Genomic DNA, 27,024 nt, shown 5'->3' on the forward strand with positions numbered 1-27,024 from the left:
ACAACCTTAATTAAAACAATTAAAAAAATCCAACTTCAATAATCACATTTAACATTATATTTCAAATATCATACTGTTCTGACAAATAGCAACAGTTGCTGGAGTTGGCCTAAATTAACATTTTCCACTAGCTCTTCTTATAATTAACTAACAACTTTTTTTTAAAAAAACCTGTTAATTTAAAATGGAAAGGCTTTGGGTGGGCTTTTGTTAATGTTTGTACTGCATTGTGTTTACTAATGCTGTTTGTTAAGGTTTTTCTTCCACATAATACAACACTTATGAATACATTATATCCCTTCTATCCTGCCACATAAAAAGAATTTAAAGGAAGAAATGTCAGTGTGAAGCAAGTATTTACAGTATCAGTCATTCCAGTAGAATTCCTATGGAAATGAAGGTGGCAACCAAAATACATGAATAAAACAGGAACTCATAATGATCTGTTTTAGAGCTTCATGAATATTAATACATCAGTAATGACAATAGAGACCCTTGGAATAAAGATTTATAGAAAACTCATACCTCCAAGATGAGATTGTAGGACTACATATCTGCCTTACCTCCATACTTGCTGAAAGAAATGTGCCAGTGTTGAAATAGAGAAGTCAGAATATTTAAGAATACAATATACTCCACCTAATAGGGAATGGTCCTGAATACTTAAGAATACAGTCCACTATCCCCATGATAGTGAATGGTCCTGACTGCTGCTTAATCAGAACTCTTTTGGCAAAAGTGTATCTTAAAGTGGAAACATTGATAGCCAACAGCCAGACGGGTTAAATGGAACTTAACAGAGTAATAAAAAGCTTGAATTTCTAAGCTTTGTTCTTTACGACAAAAATGATAAAGATTAAAAGAGCTAATAAAGATCAACTAAAGATGGAAAGTAGTGTTTATGTGACCAGATCCTTATCTGGTGTAAGACACCATAACTCCATTGAAAACTATAGAACTATGCCACTATATCAACTGAGGATCTAGTCCATTATTCTTATTCAGCACAGTACTTGATTTCATTTTAAGTCTTTTCAGATTTTTTAAATAGCCTCTTCTCTTAGTTGCTGAACCAATTCCTATGAAGTCAATGGGAGTTGGGTTGGATCATTAATTGGGACAGCAACTTAACTGGGATACAAGACTCTCTACTGGGGAGTCCTAATTAAAAGAACTTTACTATAATTCTATTACACTGTATTTTAATTTGTTACCAGGCGATTATGTAATACTGGTGAGCTGAGTTTGTGTTATTTACAAATGATTTTTTTTTCATGCAGCTGGGTGGTCATTATGTTGGTCTGAGAGTAATGAATAGTCAGCGAGCCCTGAACTTTTTGTATAGGCAGTTTAAAAAACAAACTATTTTTAAAATCTAAATATATATATTCAAAATTAGATCAAATAACATGAAATGCTTGAAGAAAGTGTCCATTAATTAATAATGAAACTTGGCATAGCTCAATACATATTTTCACAGAAGCAATAGGAGTTAATAGGACTTCATAAATGGATATTTTGTATAGTAGATATCTACTGTTATTGGCTTTTTAATTAAAAAAAGAATTGCTTATTTGGTTCCCCAAAACAGCAAATATTTTAATTAATATCTGTCACAATGTAAATATTTCTTTTTCAGTCAGTCAATCCCTCTGACTTTATGTCATGGAGGCCGCCATCTTGGCATGGAGTGTCGCAGTAGGATTAAAGGAAACTTCTGTGTCCTTCAGTGAATGAGGAAAGCAGGAGACACTGAAGTCAGTTTTCAGGTAAGTTTCAATGTGTATTGAAATATGAGTTTTTTCCTATATGTAGCGCTGTTTTTATTTAAATTGTCATGACTTCCTTTTTTTCCAGGCACTGTCTGGGATTTTTGAACTAAAAAAAGCCAGTCAGAGGCTCCACTAATAATTCATATTGAAGTAGATACTCCCTGTTCCATCCTTCCCTCTAACTTTGCCTACTCTGTGTTCCTTATTTTCATGCATCTGCCTGCCAATTAATAGCTCTGTTTTTCACACTCCTTCAGTGACCTTCGCCTCAGACAATGAAACAATCTATTACATTGTAGTCTTGTCTACAATGTGGGTTTTAGCCACTGGTGCAGCTATCCAAGTGTTGCTATTCCAGTATACACCTATACTGTAGACATGGTCTGGTTATGGAAGCGCCAACTGTTTGTTTGAAAATGGAATAATTTGCACCGGTGCAAATTGTATTTTTTAAACTGGTGCACCATGTCTACACTAGGGGTTTGCGCTAATGCAGCTACCTAGGTGGCTAAAAACCCACAGCATAGGCAAGCCCTTCATTTAGCTGGGAAGCAGAGGCATGTGGAATAGAGAAGACTGGAGGGGAGGGGGAGTAATTTGGAAGATGCAGCTGTCTGAACCTATTTATTTAGTTTGTTTATGATGATGCAGTCTTTGGGCTTGATTCTGCAATTAATTCCCTGTGGATAGCTCCTGGCTCCTTGCAGGATCAAGGCCTTTGCCTTCGTCCAGGTTGAGAAAGCATCTATTGCCCAATGGGAATTACCAAAATTTAAATAAATAATAACAACAATGCACATCCTCAGGTGGGGTTGGAGACAATCCCAGACAGTGTCTACAACAAAAAGAAGCAGTGACAATTTATAATTACAATGCTGCAATTGAAAACAATACACATAGAAACTTACCTGAAAACAAACTTGAAGGACTGCCACTTGGTTTGACCTTTCACTTAAGTGCAGTGGGAGTTTTCTTTACTCATACTGTATGTCTCTTCCTTCCAAAATAAGTCTGTACAGTAAACTTTTCAAAAGCACCTATAGGCCTTGGGAGCCTAAGTCCCATTAACTTTCAATGAGACTTAGGTTCCTAAATGCCTTCAGTTCCTTTAGAAAAGAGGACTTAGGCTCTCAAGTCACTTAGAAACTTTGAAAATTTTATCTTAGGGGCTTTAATCATTTTTACAGTAATTTTTTAAAAATATGGTAGTTGTGTTGGTGAAATCATTCAGGAGCTTTGAAAAACGCTAACAGTTCAGTTAAGAGTAGATGAGAAAGATTACTATATATTAGTCTAACTTGGTGGAGCTATAACAACTGTTTAAACTAGAGCTATAACGGCTGTAGAGATTATTCCCCACTGATACGACTAAGTATGAAATTTGAAGAAGCTATTTCTAAAAATTGTATTAGCCTTGACTTTCAATATTTTGATCACTGACTGTTTTTCCTTTTTAGTTGATCTGATATTTAAACGAATGATTCAGGATGATTCATACATAACTGCTCTAGAAGTTTTTCAGATATTCTTACTAGTTCACTTCTCAACAAATGCCAAGTAAACTTCTCAACAAATGCCAAATGCATATGATTTTAACTTTTATAGTTAGTAACATTATAGATATAAAGGGATTTATTATAGTTACAAAACCAGCCATGCTTTTGTTTTTCCACAATGCGGTGTGATTTAGAGAGCCTGACACTGGCTCTTCTTCAATTTGGATCTATGCTGGGGTACAGATGTCATGGGAAAAGGAGCATTAGAGCAGATGACTGTGTAATAAGGCTGTGTCTGAACAGCTTAAAAGGGGCATGGTTTGACTAAATGCGGTTGATCTTAGCCCTGCACAAGTTGTGTACTGTATTTGGACTCAAAACTAGTATTCATGATTTCTGGCTGTTTTGGACCAAAAATTTAAAAAGGGTATCAAATCTGGCCTCTGTTTGTATGCACATAACTTTCTTTGGCACACTTAAAATATTTTTTCTTTGCCTGCAGCATGTCACCACCAAGAATTAGATTGCGATTTGCCTTTCACTTCACTGAGAGTCACATCATTGCTACATATCTAAATATGCTGTACCCCTGGCAGCAAGATGTTGCATTATTTATTGGTCAGATATATAGAACTACAGAGAGTCACACTTTGCTAGAGTCACACATAAGATAGGAGAATTGGTGCAAATATTATATACTATAGAATGTATTGTATTTCTTGCTCACATATATGTGTGTTATGCTATTTGGAATTTGATGTTTCAGTTGAACATTGTCTATTTCTCAAACAATGCTTTTTTCAGTTATTGTGAATGTCTATATCACAGCCTATGAAGATGAGTAAAAAGGCTAGTGTAACTAGGCAGCAAAAGCAAGGAATTTACTACATACAAAATACTAAAGCAGAAAAAAACCATAGGAAGGAGCTAAGAACTATTCACATTTATCAGAAATACATATATAGAAACCACCAAGACAGCCAGCTCTATATACAAAGATAGGCCGAAACTAAGGGTTGGTCTACACTATAAAGTTAGTCAGTTTAATTACATTGATCAAGGCCATGAAAAACTTCATGCCCCGTGCAATGTAATTAAGCTGGCTAGGACCAGAGGTAGATCCTGCTAGGTTGATGGAAGTATTAAATAATGGCTTGCCCTCAGGTTGTTCTTTTGTGGTTCTGTGTTGGTGGCTAACTCCCATGAAATGCTTGTCTGTACCGAGGCAGTGTTGAATTGCAGAACTGTGTCTTTTTCCATCTCGTGTACCTGATGTTTGGTACATATTTGGTTCTTTCACTTGTGCTTTGTTTGAGTTTGGGACCCAACATACTTCTAAAATATGCCATACTTTCTAAACAATCATTTCTGGTTGAGCTAGAGCCTTTGGGCTTGATGCAGAAACCACTTTTTGAAATGCAGATTAGACTAGATCCTAATGGTCTCTTTTGGCCATACAAAGCTATGAATCTATACATATCACCACATGCTTTTGTAAAATGATGGGAAGAATTTTCTGCATTGTTCCTTTCTTTCTGAAACTTATACTTGCATCTCATGATTATTAGTCAGTCAATAATTATTATACAAAGATTAGTAATGTATAACATGACTTTATGAAGGATGAAGCCCAGACAGTACTTGAAAAAACGCTGTCTGGATTGTTTGCAAATTGGATGCATTTTTAAAAAATATTATTAAAAATATAAATAGAGTATTCTGAATTACTCTATTCATATTAGCTCTGCAGAGCCAACAGAAATCTGGGAGAATGAGCTGGATTCTCTTCTGGTTCATACATCATCAACAGAACTTTTAACTAAATTCCACTTGCAGAATCTTTACCTGGAGGTACACAGAGATAAGGGGCAGTTAAATTGTAATTGCAGTGTAATATACCTCAGCTGGGTAATGGTTACTGATAATATAGTTTTAATTTATAATTGTGAGGTAATATCATGAAACAATAGATGCAAAAAAGATAATCTTAAATCAGACACCTATCCCCAGGAGTAAAAATCCACTCCCTGAACACCTGATCCTTCAAGAAGCATTCCTTGAGTACCCAGAGGCAGACCTAGATAGTCCTTAAGGCAGCGTTTCTCAACAGCCCCAATGATCAACTCCTCCCCCTCCCTCCCAGTGCCTCCTGCACGCCGCTGAACAGGAGGAGGAGCAGGGACAGGGCACACTTGGGGCACAAAGAGGCAGGGACGAGGAGGGGCAAGGGTGGAGTGGGAAGAAGAGGAGAGGGAGTGGGACCTTAGGGGAAGGGATGGGGTAGGGGTGGCGCCTGGGGGTCTGAGAAAATTTTTAAATCAAAATGGGGATCCTTGGGTTGCTAAAGTTTGAGAACTGCTGCCTTCATTTGCAAAGAATGCTCATGTTTTAGCAGACCCAGCATGTGTATATTTCTCGTTCTTCAGTTACTTATAAGATTTTTGGTAGTATTTTATTCTTAACGAATGTGTTGAATGTGCTTTAGATTTTCCCCTCAGATTTTCACATTTCCTGATTTGTAGTCATTGTTTGCAAACTATGAGTCCAGTACTACAAGTCCTTACATGATTAGTCCTTATGCATGTGATTAGTTCCACTGAAATCAGTGTACTATTTTGGAACTGGTCCAAAGTCTCTCTCTGCTTTTAAGAGACTGTCAGCTTGAAATCTAGGAAGTTAAAAAATGAGATAAAAGTAGTGTAAAGTATTGTCCCTGAATCCTTCTGCTAATTCTGTGGTTTTACTGTTTTTTCTCTCCCTTGTTGCTGTGTGAAAGACCCCACACAAACAAAACTAACCCATCCCTGTTCTAAGGGATATAATGAAACAGACTGTACACTAAATGCTGTCAAACATATCAAATAAACCAACTGAAAAACTGCAAGGTGATAGCAGCAGCAAAAAGGGCTGAGTTCAAGATCTACAGTTCCTCTTAACTTTTTTATAAATGTTCCTCTTAATATTAAACAGAACCACCTTGAATCCCCACCCAGAAAATGGGGAAGCTAAACACCACCCTAACAGCCATCCAGGGGAATGTCTACACTGCATTTTAAAATCCACAGGAATGGGTCTCAGAGGCCAGAACTACAGACTCAGGCTTGCAGGGCTCATGCTAAGGCACTAAAAAAAGCATTGTAGACATTGCAGCTGGTGCTGGAGCTCTAAAATTTATCCACTTCTCTGGGCCTCAGAGGCCAAGCCCAAATGCCTATACACCTTTTTTTTAGTGCCGTAGGACAAACCCAAATTTGTAGACCTAGAATCTGAGACTCACAGCTGTGGGTTTTGAAACACTGTGTAGACATTCACTAAGAGGCAAGACATCCCCGCTCACAAGCACTGAGTGTTTGCACAACAAAAGAAAACTTTTATTATGAGAGAGGGAACACAGTATTACTTTGGGAAAATGCCACAGTGACTCAAAAGCATGCAAACTATAAGTAAGCACCTGCCCCCATGGTATCTTGGGCAGTCCTTTGCCTCAGTTTGCCACCTTGCTGTGTGAAAGTCCAATGGACAATGGCCATTAACATACCACTCCCCTTTCCCTCCACTGCACCCACTCACAGTTTGTTGTGTGAGGTCAGCAAAGTCACAGAATCCAGCAGTGCATTGACACGGCTTCACCTCCCACTCCTGAAGGGGGGAAATGGTCACGCGATGCCAGTGCTGCCACAGGTGACCCCTGCCACAGTCATCCCTGCCACTCCTCACCGCTGCTTCTGCTTGCCGCTCACACTGCTCACTGCCTCTAGCCGCAATGCTAGAATGCAAACCACCACTTAGCCCACTTTTTAAGCGATTTCACTGGGTAGCGGGGAACCTCACTGTTGCTGCATCCACTATGTTGCCTTTCACCATGACACTGTCCACAAACCAGGTCTAATGTTCAGGACTCTAAACCTGCTCAATGATTTCAGCAGTAGTGATTACGGAGCAGAAATAAGGACTCTCGATTGAGTTTATTTTTAAACACTGGAGAGGGAGGGTAAAATGATCTCTAGGACTCCTTAAACAGAGGTCACGCCACTAGGTAAAAACCCCTGCCTCCACCTCCTCTGACTTTCACTTAGAGTTGGCATCCCTACTCCCTGCTTAGCAAATGAGGTAAGCTTAGGGTAACCCCCCTGAATTAGAGCAGGCTAAGGATAAATCTGCTGCCCTTTTGTTATACAATTAAGATGAACATTTCATTACCCCTGCAACCAAGATTAAAGTACATTTTAACCCAAAACAGCCAAACATTGATCATTTTGCAAAGTAGGTCTCTCCGCTGATGACCTACACAAAGTAGGTGCAAATACAATCTGCTCCTCAGGTCTGTTGTCTCAGTTTTACAATAGAGGGAAGGGGAGAGAGTTCCTTACACAGGATGACCAGATAGCAATGTGAAAAATTGTAACGGGGGTGGGGGGTAATAGGTCTCCATATAAAAAAAAACAAACCAAATATTGGGACTGTCCCTATAAAATTGGGACATCTGGTCACCCTAACCTTAGATCAGTTACCACCCCATTCTCTCAAAGTTATAGAAATTGTAGGGGTTACAAGTAACAGCACCTTGTAAAATATATTTAGGCAGCGTGCCTTTAATAATTGTTGTACAGCTATCTGATTTAGAATCCAGAAGCCAAATTCCTCCTTGTATAGCTCTGCCAGTTCTACTGTGTTGAATGAATTTATTCAGAGTAATTGGAGAAATCTCAGCAAACTCGTCATAATCTCAGAGAAACTCTCCTAGAAAGTTTCCCTGGTAAGAAGAGGAAAGCTGAGCCTATAGGTCTATTCTTACTAGCTTAAGGAAGTGATCTGGACTGGGGGCTTCTCCTGGCAAGCGTTCTGATGCTTTTTCCTCCCCTTTGGAGACATTTGAATTCCTTGCGAGTATACAGAGTCAGAGGAAGGGAACTCAAACCCTTTATAAAAAACTATTCTTTTTGAGGGGAAAAAATGAGGAAGTCAGTTCCAAAATTTTCTATAAATTATTGCCTCTGTTCACCTGTGTCCTTTTCAACAGTAAATCAGCTAGGATTCAACAATCAGGGCATAAAACACTAAGAAAAATAAGGAGCCAGGCTATATTCTGCAACAACCTCCCCCCCCCGACACCCCCTCCACCCATCTCCCGCTGCAAATGTCAGGCATCGGAACTGCACCAGAAACAGACAGCAGTTCCTGAATAACTATATCCAGGTAGATGCCACCATGGCAGAATTAACCACACTGTTCATTAATATTCTTCTTTTTGAACTAAATTATTATTTGTTTACATTTTCTCTGGCTCAGTGTTTTTCTGCAGTTGCTGGCAGAGGGGGATAAATGGAGAGAAAACAGTTACCTTCAGTGTCCTGGTTGGTAATCTGTTTGAAATAGAATATGCTGGTAAATGGATGGAAAGAGATATTTCCTTGGTGGGGACATAGCAAGCAAGCAAGCCCTGTTATTGCAACATTCTTTGTGCACTCAAATAAAAAGAAACTAAATAATCTGATCTGTGTTTGTCAGCCACAGCTAGGGATACTGAGCCAAGAATACATGGGGACCTTAGAGATTACTCATGTGAATGGGCAAAAACCAGGTGCAGAGATAATGTGGATCTCAAACCACTCCTAGTGCCAGATCCTCCACACCTAAATTTGATTGGCAGGGAGACGCAAAATTAGATCCACTGCTCAGCTGGTGCACAGGGATCTTCAGGTAAAGGGAGATGGCTTGTCTACACCAGGGAGATTTCCCGACAAATTCTAACCATTTAAAAAACTAATTGGAGCCATAGGGTTGGGTGGCCTGAACCATTTATGCTAGGGGTAGCCAACCTGTGGTTCCGGAGCCACATGCAGCTCTTCAGAAGTTAATATGTGGCTCCTTGTATAGGAACCGACTCTGGGGCTGGAGCTGCAGGTGCCAACTTTCCAGTGTGCTGGGGGGTGCTCACTGCTCAATCCCTGGCTCTGACACAGGCCCTGCCCCCACTCCACACCCTCCCGCCCCCTCCCCTGAGCCTGACGTGTCCTCCTTCCTCCCACTCCCCCTCCGAGCCTCCTGCACATCACGAAACAGCTGATCTGATCGGGAGGTGTGGAGAGGGAGGGGGAGGCGCTGATCAGTGGGGCTGCTGGTGGGCAGGAGGTGCTGGGAGTGGGGAGCTTATGGGGGGCTGCTGACATATTACTGTGGCTCTTTGGCAATGAACATTGGTAAATTCTGGCTCCTTCTCAGGCTCAGGTTGGTCACCTGTGATTTATACTTATGTGATTTCAAAACCACTGATTTTGCTGAATTGGTTGAAGGTGATTTTGAAACTGATTCAATAAAAATAGTTTGGGCCACCCAAGCCTGGTCTATACTATGGTTCCAGTTTAGCTGAAACAGTTTTCAAGCTGTTAGAAGGGGAAGGGGGAATTTCAGTGTTGTCAGGATGATTTCACATTGTCTTTACAATTACTATAGCCCAGGGCTAAATTTGACACTTTTGCCCAGATTTTTAAAGGCATTTAGGCATTGCAATTTACTCCCCTCAGCGTTCAAGGGCTAAGTAACTTGGATGGCCAGTTCCATTTCCAAAAGTGACAAGGTTCAGCTACAATTTTTCCTCATCTAGATTCACTGACACAGCCTCAGGTTCCAATTGAGTCTCCTTTGTATTCTGTTCGATCTATAAGCACATTGTTTGTATGCATTTCTGAATGTGTGTTCCTCCTTGACATATTCCTGATTTTAGTCACTTGTCCCTAATTACTGTTCGTTTTAATGTCTGAAGGTTGAGAAGTCACATGGTAAGAAAAGAATTGGCAAGACCTTTTCCAACAAGACCCAGACTAGTGGGAAGCTAAATCAGGATTACTTGGCTTTAGTTGGGGCCGAGAGAAAAAGCTGCTCAGTATTGCAAAGAAATGTATATGGGTAAAAGGTTTACTCTGTTTGACTAGCAAAAAAATAAAAATAAAAAAACCTCTTGCTGCAAACCAGACCTATTTTCTTCAAATAATCTCCCAGGAAACAGCCTGTACCTAGCTCGGATGTGATGACCAGTTGCAGGCCTCAGACCATAGACATTATTGTTTTAACATTCCTGCCTTCCTCTTTATCCCAGCATGAAGCAGCCTGTGTGGGATGTTGTGTAACTTGACATTGCTTGGAGATAAAAAGGCAATTTAGCACTCAACACTCACGGAGACAGAAGCCAAAAGACAGTGATTAGAAAATAAAGCAACGAGTGTGCACTGTGCGATGTGGGCAGCTAGTTGAGCAGGATTCCCTTCCACAGAACCCAAACAGAAAGTCTGATTTTCCCATATTTTATTTTTAATTTTGTCAGTGTGTGGCAGCTGCATTTAACATGATGAAGGCATCAGTGAAAGTAGGGCAGCGTCACTGCAATACAGGAGATTTTTTAAATCTGTAGGAGTGATGAGAGTTTTATAAAAGCAATATTGGTGGTGAATCCCAACCAAGATAGGCTACAAACAAATCCTAGGGTTCACCTTTATGTAACAGTGGAAGCCACCCTCTTAGGTCACAAAACAAAGGGTCCCATTGCAAGTGCCTCTTAAGTTTGGAGATTCATCATCAAAAAAAATAAATATTTACAAGAATGGCCTAAATTAAGAGCAACGCTAGTCACCAGTGTGAACCCGTATCAGCCATTCCAAGAAAAGAAAAGAGGTAAGTGGGAAAATTTTGCTAAAAGGAGACACAGTGGTCTGGCATTGCTGAAAAATGTCCACTAAATGACATAGCAATCTTCGAAGTATTGAAAAATGTAACTAAAGGGCAAGAAATATTTTGTTATGGCCAATAATGAGTGCTCAGATAACAGATATGACAACTGGGTGTGCTCCATGCAGTCTCTTCCAAAGAGCAAAACAACAAGACAGATGATGCAAGGTCATGAAATCCCAAAGATTAATAGGGGATGTATTTGCTTTTTTATTGTTAATTGATTACTACTTTCAACTAATGGATTTCAAAACTATCAAGCAAATGGTATTTCCCCCCTTAATAAATCACAAGGTGCAAGGCATCTAATACCCAAGGTTATAATTGCTAATAACTTCCTGACAAAACATTCAATCTCTCGTTGCATCAGGAGGTTCCTATCTGTAAAATGGGGATATACCACTTCATTTCTCCCACCCTTTGTCTTTCTTGTACCTTTCAAGATTAAACTCTTGAGGCACTGTCTCTTAGTATATGTATATATAGCCCCATCTAATAAAATGGGGCTCGGACCTCAATTAGGGTGTCTAAGTATTACTGCAATACAAAAAAATAATAATAATGAAAGAAATTCCAGATAAGTCAGTCAGACTTAGTCCAGCCCTGACTTTGTATGCCCTTTGTCAATAATAAAATGAAGTATCAAGGACGCTTGCTTCATGAAAAATTCAACAGAGGTAGTTTATATCTAGTTTTTGTCAGTGGGTGGAGTTTGTGCCCAATCCACTCAAAAGCTAGTGAGGAGATGGTCCGTTAGTGCCTTCCAAAATCCTAATATCTAATCAGTTTCAGTTACTTCTAATATAACTGAGCATTTTATCTCCTGGACACTGATCTAAGTGCAACTATGCTATGCTCACATAATAAATACAAACAGTAGATGTTTTATCTGAAAACTGCAGGAAAGACACTAAGGAAAATGGAACCCTACTCACCCTCCAGAATGGAACCCTACTCAACTTGTCCTCCAGTAGACAAGTTACTGTGCCAGCTGATTGTTTTGGATTTCCTCAGTAGACAAGACATAGCCCAGGGAAAGAGAAAGCTCCTACAATTGACAGTCCAAGAACTAAGCTTCTTACACACTGGGCTGGTAACCAGAGAGACCTGAATTCAGTGTGTGGATAGATTGTTTATTTTCCTGAACCACTTCCAAAACATTAGAGCTTCTTGACTAAGACCAAGGTTTAGTTTGCATGGTGTTTTAAAAACACCATAGTCTCCTCAGTACTTAATTGATGCTTTTTGTATAAATTGGGTGAGCTCATGAGCGATTTCGAAAAGGAAACAAGCTATCATTATGCACAGGTAGGACTCGCTGACATACAATGAAATGATTCAGGTTTGTCTTCCTGTTTGAAGAATGAACTAGATATTTGCTCATGTAATTTTTGTTTTGTTTTTTTCTCTCTACACCCCTCCATTGCCTTCCAGACTCTGATTGCACCTGCTCCATTTGCAGATGAAATAAGCTGTCAGTGCCAAGCCCCACATGAGAAACTAACCATCACTCAGGCCCGCCTGGGAACACCAGGTGAGTCTCGATTAATTGGACGTCTTTGCTGACAGCAGCATTAACAGCACTAAGAGCAGTTTCCACAGACACAGCCTTTCAGTTGTGAATGTATTTCACTATTACAAAAGCACTCGTCATTTGGGAGGAGGAGCAGCATATGTTACCTGACTGGGGCTCAGGGAGTTGTAACAAAAGGATATTTATGTTTTCTTAGAGATACAGACCACTCACGTTAATGTAGTTGTTAAATGTACAGTTTAATTTTTGAACAATTATAAAAATGCTGGGCAGTGAGATCTGGACATCAGAGGTAACTCAGCAAATTTCAACACACAGGTTATTTGCATACTGAAATCATATGGGATACTGGCTAAAATGAGTGTTTTCCTCAAATTTCGAAACACACTTCATGGTCTCTGCATCACAGCTGTGATATATCTCTGACATCACCACAGCTTATGAGTGTATATGTACTCTGCCTGAGTACCTATATGGTGTGTGCTGAGAAATCACTTTTTCCTTTCTGACATTACAATGACTGTCAAGGCCTGCAGTGCAGGCAACACCATAGCATCAGGGACCCCACAATGATAGTGTGATGTTTGGTGCCCAATCTCCAGTTCCAAATGGTGTGGGGTCTGAGCTGATTCATGCTGACTGACTACAGCTCTGGAGAATCAAGGAGCCTCTCCCTTTATTGAGACCTTGGGTGGCCACATTACAAATTCCTTCCTCCACCTGTCTAAATGAAAATGTTGATCTACTATTTTTCTAACTCCCTTTGCATAATGCACAGACAAGTGTTAAACTCCTCATCTGTTCCCCTCTAATCTGGTATCATGGCAGGCGAGTTTATGGTAGGTCATACTCTAGATCATGGGCCTTTCAGATGGTGGGGAGGATCCCAACTGATGGTTTTACAGGGGGCCCCAAAAAGCTGCCGATTATCCTGCTTTGAGGAAGCATCCTCATCTTCCCAGTGAGTTTTCCAAGAAACATGGTTTTCTCCACATTTCATCTGAGTCATGGGAGATATGGTCATCTTGAGCAGTGACATGTCTTTCTGCTGCATGGCAGCAGCAGCTCTGGAGCTCAGAGCCCCAGTTGTTTCTCTTCCAGTTGTACAGGGACTGCCTATCTGTAGCCAAGTGGCCAGGCATGCCACTCAGTGAAGCAGGTCCTCTTTAGGCCTGCAGCCCACTGCCAGGGCATGAAGAGTGGGGTGCAGGAAGAGATGGGTAGTAGGGAGCAATAAGAATGAGAAAGAAAGAAAGGTTAATCAGAAAGGAGAAGAGTCTGAGGGAAGAGGAAAGGTGTAGATGCAGGAGGAAACAAACGTGTGTACAGCATTAAGCTGAGGAAGAGAAAAAGGCAGGGAGCAGAGAAAAATGTGAGATGACACAAATGGAGTGAGACAGGAAAAAGACCTTTTTCTGAGTAAGAATTCAGGGAAAAGGGAGGATAATAAAGAGGCCAACTTGAGGAGAACACAGTAAAGAGGATTCTGATGGGATAGGACTCACCACTGCAGCGCCCCCTGCTGGATGTTCCAGGGATCAGCTCTGCTAGCCGGGGCTCCCTCTTCTGGTAGCATCCCGCCACAGTCACTTCTGCTCCTGGGATCCACGTCACTCCCAGGACCAGGGCATTGTCTTTGTGACACAGCCTTCCAGCTGTGGCACACGCTGTACTCCTCGCTTCTGGGGGAATGTCATAGTCCCTTAGTCTAGTCACTTCCTCAGTGGCAAGTGGGGGAAGGAGAAGGACTCATGCCTGCCCACTACTCGGGATCCCAGCCCAGGGACCCTATAGATGGCCACTGCTTGCGGCACCCCCTTACTCCTCAGTAGATTTCCCTGGGCCACTTCCCCACAGCCACAGCACCCTTTTCACCCTCAGGGCCTCAGCCTGCATATCCCTGCAGCCCACAAGCAGCTGCCTTTAGCTCCCTGGGTCTCTGCCTGCAGCACTGCTCTGTCCAGGGTGCTTACTGCCTTCAGCCTGCAAGGCAGCCAGTCTACCTCCCTCCTCAAGCTCCAGGGAGTGACCAAAGCTGCTCTGCTGCCCTTATATGGGCCAGCCCAGCCCTGATTTGCCACCTCCTGCGCAGCTGCCCAAGGGCTCTATTAACCCCTTAGAGCCCAGTGTGGGACAGGTGCCCCATCACAAGGATGTAGAAGAGTAAGTGGAATAAAACATTTTACATTTACCCACTGTAATTCTGCATATCTGAGGAGAAAAAACCCCCACAACCTTCTTACTAGAGGCCAAAACTGATCACCCGGATTTACACATGATTTCTGTTAAAACTGAAAATCGTAAGTACATAAAAATGGCATAGTGGGTCAGACCAAAGGTCCATCTAGCCCAGTATCCTGTCTTCTGACAGTGGCCGATGCCAGGTGCCCCAGAATGAACAGAACAGGTAATCATCAAGTGATCCATCCCCAGCTTCTGGCAAACAGAGGCTGGGGACACCATCCCTACCCATCCTGGCTAATAGCCATTGATGGACCTATCCCCCATGAATTTATTAAGCTCTTTTTTGAATCCCGTCATAGTCTTGGCCTTCATAACATCCTCTGGCAAGGAGTTCCACAAGCTGGCTGTGCATTGTGTGAAAAAATACTTCCTTTTGCTTGTTTTAAACCTGCTGCCTATTAATTTCATTTGGTGACCCTTAGCTCCTGTGTCATGAGGAGTAAATAACACTTCCTTATTTACTTTCTCCACACTAGTCATGATTCTATAGTCCTCTATCATATCCTGCCCAGTCATCTCTTTTCCAAACTGAAAAGTCCCAGTCTTATTAATCGCTTGTCATATGGAAGTTGTTCCATACCCCTAATAATTTCTGTTGCCCTTTTCTGAGCCTTGTCCAATTCCAGTCTGTCCATAGTATTCAAGATGTGGGCGTACCATGGATTTATAGAGCCAATGTGATATTTTCTGTCTTACCTATCGCTTTCTGAATGATTCCCAACATTCTGTTCACTTTTCTGACTGCCACTGCACATTGAGTGGATGTTATCCACAATGACTCCAAGCAATGACTCCAAGATCTCTTTCTTGAGTGGTACCAGCTAATTTAGACCCCATCATGTTATATGTATAGTTGGGATTATGTTTTCCAGTGTGCATTATTTTGCATCTATCAACATTGAATTTCGTCTGCCATTTTGTTGCCCAGTCACCCAGTTTTGTGAGATCCTTTTGTAGCTCTTCGCAGTTGGCCTGGGACTTAACTATCTTGAGCTATTTTGTATCATTTGCAAATTTTGCCACATCATGGTTTATCCCTTTTTCCAGATCATTTATGAATAAGTTGAATAGGCCTGATCCCAGTATAGACCCCTGAGCGACACCACTATTTACCGCTATCCACTCTGAAAACTGACCATTTATTCCTACCCTTTGTTTCCTGTCTTTTAGCCAGTCATCAATCCATGAGAGGACCTTCCCTCTTATCCCATGACTGCTTACTTTGCTTAAGAGCCTTTGGTGTGGGAACTTGTCAAGGCTTTCTGAAAATCTAAGTACACTATATCCACTGGATCCTCCTTGTCCACATGCTTGTTGACCCCCTTAAAGAATTCTAGTAGATTGGTGAGGCATGATTTCCCTTTATAAAAGCCATGTTGACTCTTCCCCAATAAATTGTGTTCATCTCTGCATCTGACAATTTTGTTCTTTATTATAGTTTCAACCAGTTTTCCTGGTGCTAAAGTTAGACTTGCTGACCTGCAATTACTGGGATCACTTCTAGATCCCTTTTAAAAAGTTGTCCTCACATTAGCTATCCTCCAGTCAAATCATTGTTGTGTTTCTTTCCCCACAGTTGACAGACCAGTTAGAGTGTATGCAGATGGGATATTTGACCTCTTCCACTCCGGCCATGCTAGAGCTCTTATGCAAGCCAAAACTCTCTTCCCAAATAGCTACTTATTAGTAGGAGGTAAGAGCACATCTATTTACTAGATTTTTGCCTCTATTCTGAAGTAGCAGAGGAGCAGTATTGCCATGTTCTCAGCTGCAGCTGTGTATACACTCTGACTTTGAGCACTATTTTCTGTTTTGATGGTATTTTACACCATAAAAAATAGTCCATCTTAAAATGTCAAACAAAGTAAGAGTCAAGTCAAACTCTGGCCTCAGCTACATATGTACAGTTCACAGTCTAGTTAAACTGTCAACCATCATTCCCTACATGAAATTTGCACTGCACCAGAGTCTGGTGTCACATGTCTCACTGTGTGCATCTTGTCGTCTTATTTCTTGTTGTAGAAATATTTATTTGGAGTTAAGGTTTTTTAAGTAATTCACTAAATAGATCTTATAAACAGGGCCGGCTCTAGGCACCAGTGTCCCAAGCATGTGCTTGGGGCAGCACTTTTCAAGGGGCGGCATTCCGGCCTTTGGGGCGGCACTTTTCAAGGGACATCACTCCGTTTGTTTCAGCTTTTTTTCTTTTTTTCGCGCTTGGGGTGGCAAAAAACCTGGAGCCAGCCCTGCTTAAAAATATGTTGCAAACCAGTAGGCCCAGGAGAGTGTGGTAACCAGAAAGAAGCCCTTAGTGGCTGACGGGTGTGTACCATAGGTGGACAGGCACAATTAAAAGGAAATACCTCTATTTTACATCTTATTCAAAAGATGACACCTTCAGCAGAAGAGCATCCACTAGCACAGGGGTGGGCAAACTACGGCCTGGGGGCTGCATCCGGCCTTTCAGACATTTTAATCCGGCCCTTGAGCTCCCACTGGGGAGCAGGGTCCAGGGCTTTCCCTGCTCTGGTGCTCCAGCCAGGGAGTGGGGTCCGGGGCATGCCCGGCTCCACATGTGCTGATCCCCTTCCACCCTCCAAACCCCTCAGTCCCAGCCCAGAGCACCCTCCTGTACCCCCAACCCCTCATCCCCAGCGTCACCCAGAGCCCCAGCTGGAGCTGCACACCCCCACCCCAACCTCCTGCCCCAGCCTGGAGCCTCCTCCCGCACCCTGAACTCTTCATTTCTGGCCCCACCCCAGAGCCCGCACCCCCAGCTGAATCCCTCACCCCTCCCACACCCCAATCCCCAATTTCATGAGCATTCATGGCCCACCATATAATTTCCATACCCAGATGTGGTCCTTGGGTCAAAAAGTTTGCCCACCCCTGCACTAGCACCATACTGAAGTGTTAGATCAGCACTGATATAGAGGGGAGCGTGTCCAGCTGCTGAGACATGAATAACCCTTCCTGCAGCAGTAATAAGATTTAGCATTTGTATACTTCTTTACACCTTCAGAATGCGGTACAAACATTAACTAATCCACACAACAGCTTTGGGATAAGCCTTATTTCCCAGCTTATTAAAAACCGGATTAGAATATAAAATTTCCTGAGTCCACATCCCATGCAGCATTCCTCCAGAGCACACTGCCTCTTACAATCCCACAACTGGGTTTTCATCAGATATTTCCTGTTTGAATACAGGTCAGGCCAAACCTCACATGCTATGAAATCTGCTAAATCCATAGCCCAGGCCACTATGACTGCACTTGTTTGCTCTTAATTTGTGCTGGTTTCAATATAACTGTCCAACAGTGATTTAGAGATGTGTAGGCAAATTTCTGGAACTTTGCAGATCATTCCTCCTCTTTAGCATGCACTTCTGGTCTCTGTTCCAAAGACAGAAAGAGGCATATCTTTATTTAGTTTGAAAATGGAATGTAACTCAACAAACAACTTTAAAATAAGGATATTGATCAGAAAGTTCTTACCAGCCAGATGCACTAATTGTGCAAAGGTAACATAGAAATATTTGGTTGATTGTTCTTATGTCAGTTTGCAGTGATGATCTAACCCATAAGTTCAAAGGCTTCACTGTAATGAACGAAACCGAGCGGTATGAGGCACTCAGACACTGTCGCTACGTAGATGAGGTCATCAGAGATGCTCCATGGACGCTTACACCAGAGTTCCTAGAAAAACATAAGGTACCATTCTTCTCCAAACCCCGCCCCTTCCTTCTGTAAATTAACTGCTGGGAATACATTAAAAGGATACAAGATTCTATTAGCTGGACTAAATTAAGTAATTTTTACAAATCATCTGTCAGTTCTGAATCAGAAAACTTTCTGTTCTCTGGCTTTTTTTTGATGGAAATGGAAATGGGCATGTATTCTGTTTTTTGGAGACTGACTCAAAGTACCAGCACGTCAATAACGCAAACTTAACTCACTGACCTGTGATAATAGGACACTCTTCTCAGATTTCCTGCCTTTTGGAGCTAAGCATGTACCAGGGATATGAGACTTCCCATGGGTTAGAAAGTGACTAAGGATTAAAAATACCCACAACTTGCCAGGTACTCCCATATTCAGAGGCACCCAGTTGTTATTTCATATAGTTAAAGTCTAATTCCCAAGGCTATAATGTAAGTGAAGTGCATGTTATCTTCTTGATGCCATGGCAAGTGAGATCCATCAAATAAGTACAAAGAACAGAGTTAGCATTTTTTAGGATTTGGATTAAAGCAATAGGACAAGAGATCATGGTGACATCTCTCATCTGGATTAATCAAGTGGATAGTGATTAGATAATTTTTGTTATCCTCACTGTAACAAATAAGAATACTCTTTTGCGTTAATGTTCAGGGGCAGATATAAGGGACTAGTCTAGCAATAAACTACATATGACCATGTCTACACTACAAAATTAAGTCAATCTAATTTACGTCAGCATATAATAATTACATTGCTTGTGCGTTTCTACACTTTGCTCCTTCTGTCAGTGGTGCGCATGCTCACCAGGAGTGCTTGAACCAATTGAACTGTCAGTGAGGGGCATTGTGGGACAGCTTCTGAAAGCTAGCAACAGTCGATGTAAGCAACGTAGTGTTTACACTGACACAGCATCAGCCTAACTACATCGACACTGACTCTAGGCCCCTCATGGAGGTAGAACTATTAAGTCGGAATATCGGGTGAGTTACATTGGGAGGATCAAAATTTTAACGTAGACACTTACAGTGTTGGGTTGGTGTAAACTGCCTTACAGTGACCTAACTCTGTAGGGTAGACCAGAGCTCAGTCTCTCTTTAGGGAAAATCTGGGGCCCAGGTGTGTGGTGTGCTTGGGCAGATTTGCATAGGGGGATCCTCAGGTGACATACAGCTGCTGAAGAATCAGTTGCACCATGGTCATCATTTGCTATGGGGTAAGGAGGGCAACTGCTCTCCTTGACCTTGGTTTGACCTCCTCAAACTTTTCATAGCTCTATGAGCTCCACTTTCATTTTCCGTCCCCCCAGGTTTTGCAGCATATAATACAATCACATATAATCTTCTATACGCTGACAGAACTTGTCCCCCTGCCCCTGAATTTTTCTGAAATGATGTCCTGAACTGCACCCACAAAATGCAGGTACAGAAAGTGGGAATGGACTTTAACAATCGGGTCCATACATACTGATTAAAGTATGTACATGTGCCAGTGTCCTCTAATGGATAAAACTTCAGACCTGGTGAAGTGCATGTGAGTTTTTGTGCACCCTACTCACTGCCTTACTGTGTATACAAACCCAAATGCAGCTACACCTCACTGGAATTTACTTTAGCTCAAATGAAATAGTTCTTTGTAATGAATCTACAGTTTGATAGACAGTTTCTTGATAAACAAAATTCAGACACACAAATATGGGAAGCTGGGAATAGAAACCCTGCTCCTTCAGTTTTAAAAGTCAACTCTCTGCCACCTGAGTTAAAGATGATCTCCTGTAGGTGATAGCAGCAGCAGTAGGTCCCTTATCCTTTGTGCGTAGAGGAGGACATCACACACAAAGCAAGGGTATGTTATATCTGTGCTCTTGGAGCCAAAAGTCCTGAGTTCTACCATAATTCCACATGGTGCGCTCTGCTGCAGCCCAGCTCTAGTGCAATGTTTTAAATAGTACCTTTCTGATGAGACTTTCAAAGGCAGGCAGACGCAGTTATGAAAAGAAACTGTCCTTCCAAAACCAATGCAGATTCCCTGATGGCTGCATCTGATTGTTTCTTCTCTTGTATCTTTTGCAGATCGATTTTGTAGCCCATGACGACATTCCATACTCCTCCGCTGGCTCAGATGACGTGTACAAGCACATAAAGGAAGCAGGTGAGGGCATTTTTCTGTTTTAACTCTATCCATTTCAGCCTTTATTTAAAGCCCATCTACATATGTTACCGCCTTGTAATCACACCCGCTGGAGGAGGGAAAATGGAGATAAATGCACATTCCTGTCTGGCCTCTCAACAGGTAAGTGCTGCTGACTTCAGCAGAAAAGTTCGCATCTTGAAACCACCGGTGATGCCCTGGGCTGGATAAACAAAAATAGGTTACAACTGTAACCTTCTGGAAGCCATTTGGTTTGCCAGTAAACATTCCTGCTTGGGTTACTGTTTTGATTTGCTGTGGTTCGTAAGCACTACTGAAATGCTGGAAAAGGAGTTTACTTCCCATGTGCCTATAGTACCAAGGCCAACATTCAGTCACCTGTTTTACCTGGGCTAAGGTACAGCTCTATTCTGACCCACAAGTGTGACTCCTGTTATGGGGAAAGCATACAGTTAGTAATTCAAAATCATTAGGACCAGATATACATTTACACTAAGTTCCCGTTATAGGACTCTGGTACTGCACGGGGGCCTTACAGGAGTGTAATGCGGCCTTAGGATAAGTGAGCAAGCAGCTCATTCATGTCTTACTTTGAATGTGAACCTCTCTTCATATTCCCTCTTCAACCATAGTGTAGCTCAAACATATAAAACAGAAAGGAACCTTAATGTTAAATGAAGCAAATAGAAACTGTTCTTGCCACAGAGAGCAGGCTTGATTCTCCACTGCCTTGCACCATTTACATTTGCAGGTGTAAAAGACATTGCTGGTGTAAACGAGCAGATTAATCTGATCTGGTGACACTTTTCAGCCACTGTGCATGGGCGTAAGGCAGTGAAGAATCAAGCCCTGCCTCTTTCTCAATGCCCATGGTAACAATTGAGACCAGCTGAGCATAGCTTTCATTCCTGGGGTGTGAAGATAGGTCTCTAGGTGTTCTCAGTGCAGAGTTCCAGGGTGTGGAATTTGCTCCCTTCCTTGGTCCATCAGGGACTCAGTTTGGTGGCCTTAATGGAGTCTGTCAGGGCATGTTGTAACTGATCAGGGTTTGGTAGTTGTCTCCCACTAAATCAGTGCACCCACCAGCTGTCCTGGCCATATCCAGTCCTCAACCACACTGTTCTCTTTGGGGCTCTGCTGACCATCTCCAGGGCCATTGGTGGTTGTGCCATGGCAGTCCTCATCCCTTCTAAGGCTGACTTTTCACCACCAGGACCTTGCAGCTATAGGTATAATCCAATACTGAATCAAGACCACTGCAGAATATGGTATTTTCTAATCTTGTTTTTCTTTTCTTTTTTTCTTGTTAACTGTTTAGTTTATGACAGATAGCTAATGAGTGAGTATGGATTTGTATGTGTATGCTGTTAAAGGTATACAATACGTTACACAATGATATTATAGGCAAAACTGGTAGCATCACCTACTATGAAGGTTGCTTGACACTGCCCATTATAAGACCATGGTTTTGGTTGCTTCATAACGTTGTCAAACCGTAATCATATGGGCTGAAGCTTTCCATACAAGATATCTGCCTCAGGCTGAATTTTTTTGAAACATTTCAGCCAAAACAGTTTGGCCTTTTCCAAGAAAAAGGCTAGAGAAATGCACATTGTTTTGCCCATGTTAATAAATTCTAGTGACTGTTTCTTTGAGAAGCTCTTGTGCCCCTATATCAGTGATTCTCAAACTTTTGTACTGATGACCCTTTCACATAGCAAGCATCTGACTGTGACCCCCTCATCCTTAAATGTATAAAAAGTGTTTTTAATTTATAACACCATTATAAATGCTGGAGGCAAAGCCGGGGTTTGGGGTGGAGGCTGACAGCTCGCAACCCCCCACAAAATAATGTCACAACCCCCTGAGGGGTCCTGACTCCCAGTTTGAGAACCCCTGCCCTATACTTTGGAGCAAGGACTTGAAATTTGACATGCTGGGAAGTCTGGAAGCCTGGATTGCTAAGGAACTGAGAGCTGGGGCTTCCAGGCTCTTGGCTCCCTGCCAGTCCAGCACACGGGCTGCTGAGAAGCCAGTGGGAGAAGTGGCAGGAAACCAGAAAGGTTCCCAAATCTGCCGACAGGAAGGCTTCTGTTGGAAACCCGCCTGGTTTTTGGCAGAATTTCATAGGAATTGAACTATGTCCACGGAACAAGAGATCTGAATAAAGATTGAACAGACAACCTTAATTCTGGCATTTCCTAACGTTTAAGTGCTTGACTTGGTAACCTCAATACTGTTCTTTTTCCATAGTTTTGGGTGAGCGTAGCATGTACAAACACAATGGGCCAGGTTTTCAGAAGAGCTCAGATCCCAGTCAGACACCTAAATGTCTAGCTGGATTTTCAAAAGTGCTGAACACTGAAGCATTCCGACTAAGAGCAAGGACCTCTTTTGAAAATCTGACCAATGTGCAGTATGGGCAAAGCTCCCATTGCTGTAGGAACATTAACTTTTGTACAAGCCCTGCAGTTGATTTTATTTCCCAGCAGTTTTCCCTCTCCTTTTTTTTAGCAAAAAGATATTTAAATATATTTAAAAAACTGTTTATTGCTCTAGTACCCAGCAACATAGTGTCTAATCAGTACTCAGGTAAACTAGATCTGCATTGGGAGGTCTATATTGTACTGCCTCTACCCCAAGTATGTTCATCCATAGCATCTGCCATGGAATATAGGCAGAAATGGCCTCAATTTTTTTTACAAAAATCAGTAAGGGGAAAAAAACAAATACAATTTTCAAGCCTTCTTTATGCATCATAAAGCAACAAAAATAAAGGGCACAAACCCATTTTCCCCCCTTCACATGTCACCTTGAAGTCAGACAATTGACAGAATATTCCACCTGCCATTCTAAATGAAGGTTATCACGATAGGACGTCACCCTTTTTCTACATCCTACATCTATTTTTTTTTTTTTTTACAAAAATCAATCCTTTAAATGCCTTGCTGGCTTCTGTTACTGTTGTGATGCTCGCAGACTCACTATATCTGCTGCGTCTGCTCTCTTGCACCTATGTCTCCTCCATGTCAGACAAATGATGTGCTGTGTGATCTGTGGGTTCAGAGGCAGTGGATCCAGTCCAACTCTGAAGTGAATAGAACTCTTTGTATTTGTCTTTAATGGGAGCTGGATTGGGCCCTGTGAGAAAAAGTTAAACCATTGTGGTGTCAAAAGCCTCTTTATCATGAGCAGCTATCATAACACAGTGAATGCTGCAGAAGATGGAAGCAATTAAACCTTCCTCTCACAGCTCTCTGGAGCAGACTGTTTCAGGCACATGAGACATTTCCCTCTTCCCAACCTACATCAATATGTGCACATCTCTCTAGAATGTCAGAATCTACTATCTGGTAATTTGCAAGTGTTAAGTGAAACGCTCACGGTGTTTGATAACTATTACCTTGTAGTGAGCTAAAAGCACGAGCATCTATGATTAAGCTAAAGCACCAGGCTATAACAGGGGCGCTATAACAGACTCGCAACCCTGGAGGATTGGGAACAGAGGAGAACACACAATACACAGTGACCAATGGGTTAATTATGTGTTGATTCCTTGAGGAATTCACATTGTCAAAAATGAACAGATTAACAGCATATTAGTCAAACATTACAGTGTCATTACTAATCACTCTTTGGCAAGTGCTGACAGTGAGGGCTAATCTAGCAATTCCGGGGCTGCTGCCTGGAGCCAGCACTTACTTCTCTATTACTATAAAACAAAGGTGTGACACATAGAAGTTCTGACAAGAAATTGAAACTTCTTCACCTAAGTTACATAACCTAGGTCAGGTTTCAAAGGTTAGTCCCTATCACAAAGGGTTGCTGGTACAATTGCGTACTGCACTCTTCCCCTATGACCTCAGGTAGATGTCTCAGGTACATTTGGTTAAAAAGGGAGCAGAAAAAGCCTTTATGCTTTTTTTTTAAATGGCCATTATCAGTAGCTGGAATCAGTGCTGTGTCCATAGGTTTCTCAAGCACTCCACCTCTCCTGTTCCTGTGGCCGGCCCAGCTTGCAGATTTTATTTTACATTAAAATCTCACGTTGGCTCTGGCTAAGGGATTTCGATAGATAATTGAAGTAAGTAGATGTGTATTAGGGGTCTCTGACGGGCTAACAGGAGATGGAATCTGTTCCCCAAGACTGTGGAACATCATAGCTGAGTGAAGAGAGAACTGGCCTGGGTTCTATTCCAAGCGCTACTACTGGCCTGGTGTGTGACCATGGGCAAGTCATTTCATCACGCTGTGCCTCTGTTCCCACATGTGATACCTACCTCCTTTGTAAAATGCTTTGAGGTCTCCTTAGGTGATATCCTTGGCCACCATATGAAAGCATTATTACTGCAGTTAGTCCGCCCGGTCTGGGGGGTTTGGTTAATGAATCTGCATAGTTGTGAACCTACTCACTTCTCACTTTCCTTAGCCCCACCACCCCTTTCACATTGTCACATAAAGAGCTGTTGGGGAGCAGTGCTGTATATGGGGATTGTATAGCCCTTTACATAGGTTCTTCACGATGTGCACCCCCGCCCCTCCTGGGTTTTCTGCAGCAAATTGAGTCTTCAATACCATGAAGAGGAGGCTAGGTTTGATGCTGAAGAACACTAGCCTTAGAACAGGTGAGGGGAATGGAAGAAAAGGAGACAACCAGATTTAATAAATGAGGAGAACCTTAACAGAAAGGAACTGTATAGTTTTAAAACAACTATGCAGTGGGCTCAGAAAATCCTTAATTTTCTGTAACTGATGATTTATAGAAATGCAATATATCAGAAAGTTGTATTGAACCATGATTAATTTTATTTCTCAGTTTTGCAAGGTTCTGTCCTACATATGCCCCAGTCAGTAATATGATTTGTTTAGCTAGTGACAATTAAGACCATTCAGTAAATGACTAACCAGCGTAAATTTCATGTTTTAAGAAAAGTAAGGGCTGATTTCTCCTTTTCCATCCACTCTTATCCTCATTGTGGATCTCTGGTGGATGTTTTGCACTTGATTCTTGCACCAAACTGCCTTGGACAGCAATAAAAGATTCACACACAAAATGACTATAGGACAGGTAACAGAGATTGACAGCAGGTAAAAGCTGGTTGGAAGGGTGATTCTTGATCTTCTATTGTAAAGACAGCTTTGTTTAAGACTATAAAAAAATTTCAGCTCTGTAGCAGCCTGCATGGAACTTGAAAGGAGGAACACTGGTTGCAAGAGGGAGGGTTTAGAGGAGGTGCCAAGAAGTCAGTCTGTGTGCACCTAGCTAGAATGCTAGCTGCAGATGCAGCATGTCTGCAAATAGTTCCCTTAATAAAGAGCCATTTTCATTTTAGAAACATAAGTGTTGCTCTGCTACCAATATTACATGCCAGGGTCTGTTTGTGAAACTGGCTAAAAATACAATTTAAGCTAAAACAATTGTAAGCAGTATTTTTCCAGGCATTCTCTTAGCTCTAACCTGTGCTTAGATATGTTTTACTGCTTCCCATAATAGCTTCCTTAACAACTGCTGCAATTCTGAAAAGCATGTTAGGGAGACTATTGTGACAATGATTAAAACTGTTTAGCAGAATATTAATTAGAATATCGAGGGGGGAAATGATGTGTTTATCATTAAATCACAAGAGGCTGTTGCCTCTTGATTCCCTCACTGAACCCTGTGAAATTGGGCTAACAACGCTTACTTAACTCAGAGGGGCATTGTGAGGATTGATTAGTTAATATTTGTACAATCCTTTAAGACATTAAGTAGTAAGTACTATTATTTCACAAGACTATTTCCAATCCAGCCTCACAACCCCGTATCACCTGCAGTTTCATATATAAACTATTAAACAAATGGTTGGATACAGAGCCTTATTTGGCTTGTTTGGACTTGGTTTCTCTATTGGCCCTCCAAGTGGGTGGCCTTTGCATTTCTATCTGGTCTACATAAGTCTGGGCTAGACAATGCCCTGAGGTTCTCCTCCCTTTATTATGTAACATTTTACATATCCTTCCATCTCTATGACACTCTTGAGTTGAAGGAGGGAGAACCGTGTTTTCTCAGCATAATGCCACTATGGACTGTGAATCATTCACTAACAGTGCCTTAAAACTGCTCTCTCTTCCAAGCGGAACTATGAAACCTGAGCTTCACTGGCCCAAGACTCATGTAGTGGATGGCCTAACCTCAATCTCCATTACCTACTTAGGTCATTACTAGGGCTGTTGATTAATCACAGTTAACTCACATTGAACTATCAAAGCCATTACTCTTCTTCCAGGTTGACCAGTAGAATTTATTTTATGCAAACTAGTTTGCCCATCCCTGGTAGAGAGCTTGGAATGCTTAACACAGTCATCTCTACTTCATAAGCCAGACACTGGCTCTGGGAGTTGAGTTT

The 27,024-nt window shown here is 41.7% G+C and overlaps 1 protein-coding gene across 6 annotated transcripts in view; it reads left to right on the forward strand.

The window, feature by feature from the left end:
* PCYT1B (phosphate cytidylyltransferase 1B, choline) overlaps window positions 1–27,024 on the forward strand; it is a 56,084-nt gene that overhangs the window by 14,410 nt on the left and 14,650 nt on the right. For 4 of the 6 annotated variants that reach the window (XM_050936685.1, XM_050936684.1, XM_050936689.1 and 1 more), the window contains exons 2-5: window positions 12,425–12,524; window positions 16,345–16,461; window positions 18,330–18,481; window positions 20,560–20,638. In XM_050936685.1, coding sequence (XP_050792642.1) covers window positions 12,425–12,524; window positions 16,345–16,461; window positions 18,330–18,481; window positions 20,560–20,638 — 448 coding nt within the window. Of the gene's footprint in view, window positions 1–1,639; window positions 1,770–12,424; window positions 12,525–16,344; window positions 16,462–18,329; window positions 18,482–20,559; window positions 20,639–27,024 lie in introns of all 6 variants that reach the window. The other 2 variants (XM_050936687.1, XM_050936686.1) reach the window with 1 other exon arrangement.

The sequence above is a fragment of the Gopherus flavomarginatus genome, chromosome 1 (assembly GCF_025201925.1).
Source record: "Gopherus flavomarginatus isolate rGopFla2 chromosome 1, rGopFla2.mat.asm, whole genome shotgun sequence".
In the NCBI taxonomy this organism is placed as follows: domain Eukaryota; kingdom Metazoa; phylum Chordata; order Testudines; family Testudinidae; genus Gopherus; species Gopherus flavomarginatus.